Source organism: Coregonus lavaretus, assembly GCF_964263955.1.
Source record: "Coregonus lavaretus genome assembly, contig: HAP1_SCAFFOLD_4359, whole genome shotgun sequence".
Taxonomy (NCBI): Eukaryota; Metazoa; Chordata; class Actinopteri; order Salmoniformes; family Salmonidae; genus Coregonus; species Coregonus lavaretus.
The window spans coordinates 47,259-51,131 of NW_028156179.1; the positions used below are offsets into that span (position 1 = coordinate 47,259).

Consider the following 3,873-nt stretch of genomic DNA (forward strand, 5'->3'; position numbering starts at 1 on the left):
ACCTAGCACGTTCAGTCACATTTGGAAAAGCAAGAAAATTATATTTCATCCACTTCAAACTAGTCTTTCTGGATCACAAAAAATAGATAATCTTCTCTAAAATTAATCTTAGATTTTTTTCTTAATATTATGACTTTATAAAGTAGCAGTACCATGCCTTCAGGCCTACTGATACTGTCTACTAACTACAGAATAAAGGGAGAGGGGATCATGGATGAGGGAGATAGGTTGGTGGTAGAGGTTAAAGAGAGCGGGGCTAAAACATCATAACTAAAGGATAGAAAGAAAGCCCAAATAAAAGCTTGTATCATCTTTTCCTTTTGTTTCAATAAAGGGTTTAGTTTCCTCTAAGGCTCAATCAAAAAGCTTTTGTGCGCTTCAATTAAGGCTTCTAAGTGTTCATGTGTTTTTGTTTTTTTATCACAACCCTTTCGGCCAGCAGGCCCCTTGGCCCTTGGGCGCCCAGACAGTGGGCTGAGGGTGATGGTGTAGGGACCGGGCCAGGCCCGGTGGCCCCTCATTGGAAGGCCTGGTGAAAGCGAGGCAGGGTGGTCGTGCTGAGGCTGGAGGTAAACACTGGCGGGAGGGGACGCAGGGGCCCTAGACCCCCCACGCCCCCGCTGGAACCCTGCTGCTCCTGAGGTTGAGGTTGCAAAGAGGTAAGAGGTGCGGCTGCAGCCGTGGCAACGGCGTGGGGCTCGGCGGCATGCAAGGATGAGGATGAGGAAGAAGAGGAGGAGGAGGCGGGGGTAGACGAGGTGTAGCTCATGACTAGCCCTGCTGTGCTCATGGGGGTGTTGTAGGGGGCCAGGTTGAGGGGCAGGTAGCCCAGCAGGTGAGAGAAATCCATGTTAGCAGCGCACAGAGCGTCAGCGATGACCGCAGGGCTCTTGGACAGGAGGGGGTCCCCACACAGCTCGTCTGCCAGTCCTGGAGGGTGCTCTAGTCCCTCCTTGGGGGGCGAGGCAGCAGCATGATGATGATCGCATGAGTGGGGGCCCGGCAGCCCACTCTGCAGATCCATGAGAAAGCTCTCCATCTCCACTTTGAGGGGCTTGTCCAGCAGGTATGAGGTAGATCCCAGCTGATACTTGGGCGGCGGCTGCTGGTGCTGTTGGGGCTGGTGGTGCTGTTGGGGCTGCTGCAGGTGGGGCAGCGGGGGGGAGTGTTGAATGTGGTGGTGATGGTGATGGTGGTGGTGGTGGTGGTGCGGGGGGTGGGGGTGGGGGTGGTGGTGGGGGGGCTCTATGTGGCAGCCCATCCCCATGGCAGCGGACAGGGAGCCGGGCATCAGAGAATGGTGGTGACCCACCCCAGGGTTGGACATGGCCTGGAGGTGGTGGGGGTTGTACATGCCCATGGGGAAGGAGGTGCCGCTGGGGAACGGCTTGGCCATCAGGGGGTCCTTGTTGGGACCCATGCTGCACATCATGGGGCTGAGCTCCTCTTTGACAGTGCAGGGGGAGGAGCCAGAGCCCAGCATGTCCGGAGGCTCTATCTTTAGCAGCTCCTGAGAGTGGCTCTTCTTCACATGCCGCGTCAGGTGGTCCTTCCTGCCAAAGCGCTGGGCGCAGTACTGACACAGGAAGTCCTTTCTGCCGGTGTGGACCACCATGTGGCGGCGCACGTCCTTCCGTGTGTAGAAGCGGCGGTCACAGTGGTCACACGGGTGCTTCTTCTCCTTGGCACCTGCGGAGGACTTGCCCGAGTGGCTCTTGAGATGCTCCAGCAGGGCAGGGGTACTCTCGTAGCTCTGTAGGCACACCATACAGGTGAGGTCCCCTGCCGTGGCTGAATGCATGGCCACGTGACGCTTGTAGCCCAGCTTGGTGTTGTAGTGCTTGCCACACTCCTCACACTTGAAGGCCTCTTTGTTGGGGTCATGAGTCTGTAGGTGGTTCTTCAGGTGATCTTTGCGGTGAAACATTTTCTCGCAGAATGAGCACTGGTGAGTTTTCTGTGGAGAGTGTGTGGCCATATGCCTGGATAATGAAGAGAGAGAGAGAGAGAGAGAGAGAGAGAGAGAGAGAGAGAGAGAGAAGGAAGGAAGGAAGGAGAGAAAGAGAGAAAGAGAGAGAAGGAAGGAGAGAAAGAGAGAGAGAAGGAATGAGAGAGAGTACAGTATGATACAAGTTAGTCTGTGAAAGTGTTTTAGAGGAACTGTTAAAGTGTTAAGAGTTTAAAAACTCTTGGTGGAGTGCTGTTTTACCTGAATAGTTTATATTTAGAGCTGAAGGCCTTAGGGCAGTGTGGCTGGGAGCAGCGGAAGGGTTTCTCTCCCTTGTGACTGAAGGCGTGAAGCCGAAGCTTATCCTGTGAACCAAACAAAGCCCCACACACCAAACACTCGTTGCCGCTGGCTCGCTCTTCCCTCACTCTTTCTCTCTCTCTCTCCTCTTCTCTCTCCCTCTCTCGTTCTCTCTCTCTCTCTGTCCGTGGCAGGGTAGCACCTCCGTACAGCTTGGCAGCGGCTCTTCCTTCCTCGTCCTCCGGCGTCAGTGCGGTAATATGGCGTGGGGCATCGGCGGCAACAGCTGCCATGGCAGCCCTAGGGTGCTGTTGCCATGAAAACCCGGCCGTGGCTCCCCTGCCTTCCAGGCTCTACGTGGGCAGTGGTGGGGTGCAGTGAAAGGCGTGGCTCCGGGCGGGGCCGGGTAGGGCTTAGTGGGGGCTATGGTCTGGGGCTCAGATAGTGCTGTTGTTGTCAATGTCTGCTGAAAAACACAAGTATCCGTGTACTTGTTTACTATGTGAGAACTGGTCCTTCTGTCTGTGGAGCTCCTTTTTTTCACTCACTCTGTCTCTCTCTCTCTCTCTCTCTCTCTCTCTCTCTCTCTCACCCAGTCCCAACAGCTATGGTTGGGGTTGAGTAGGAAATGCTGCTCTGCATCTTTCGTCCCCTGTAAACAAAAGAAAAGCAAGACATTAGTGAATCCTCTTTTTCTTATTTCAGTGTATTCATGTATTTTGGCACAAATACATTTTAGCCAATGAGCCAATAAAGAATATTCCTGACCAGGGGCTGGATTCAATCCGTATCGCAGAAGTATCGCGGAAGTATCGCGTAAACAATTAAAGGTCATTTCCAATTTTGACGACATAGGCAGTGTTTACCCTGAATGCAGTCTCCGCGAACACGGGAACATTGCCTTTCAATTTCAATCTAGCTATAACGTGGATCTTCCGCGATACTTTTGTGATACGGTTTGAATCCAGGCCCAAATCTGAGCCTATGGACTGATATTGTTCCAGTCCAAATACCAGTTGGGCACTAGGGGGCACTAAAGGACAATGTGGCATAGTGGTACACTGAAAAGTGACTAACAGGAACGCCTGTTTAAGACTGTTCATTTCCAGTAGTTGAGTCATTCAGCCATTCCAGTCATCACAGTATTCATCTATGTATATCTTATCCACTGAGCGTTAGCCATCATGTTATCATGTATAGAATATACTTTACATGCCCCGTGTTGCTCAGTTGGTAGAGCATGGCGCTTGCAACGCCAGGGTTGTGGGTTCGATTCCCACGGGGGGCTAGTATACATTTTTTTTTAAATTAAATGTATGCACTCACTAACTGTAAGTCGCTCTGGATAAGAGCGTCTGCTAAATGACTAAAATGTCAAATATGTTGTGTGGCTTCAAATAAATAACTGTGGGGGGCACAACGCAGGCATTGTGTGTGTACATGCATGTACATGTTATGAAACTGGATAAGGCTCACATAATCCTAAAGAAAACAGTGAATCACACTAAGCCCCCAGGGTGTTTCCGCCATAAACTAGCGCTTCTTAGAACCTGCTGCTTCGCTACCTGTCAGCTGCTTAATTCAACAGAGTCCTCAAACTACTGTAAAAGTCCTGGCTAAGCTAC

At 51.8% G+C, this 3,873-nt stretch overlaps 1 protein-coding gene across 1 annotated transcript; it reads right to left on the reverse strand.

Moving 5' to 3' along the window:
• Positions 1–517: 517 nt before the first annotated feature.
• On the reverse strand, positions 518–2,595 carry LOC311126710 (zinc finger protein PLAGL2-like; the record flags this gene model as incomplete). The annotated part of the gene is made up of 2 exons (XM_084200702.1): positions 2,210–2,595; positions 518–1,982 (listed from the first exon to the last, which is right to left on the reverse strand). Exons 1-2 carry the CDS (start codon positions 2,539–2,541, stop codon positions 518–520), a joined length of 1,797 nt encoding a protein of 598 aa, XP_084056828.1. The 5' UTR covers positions 2,542–2,595.
• Between the last annotated feature and the right edge of the window lie 1,278 nt (positions 2,596–3,873).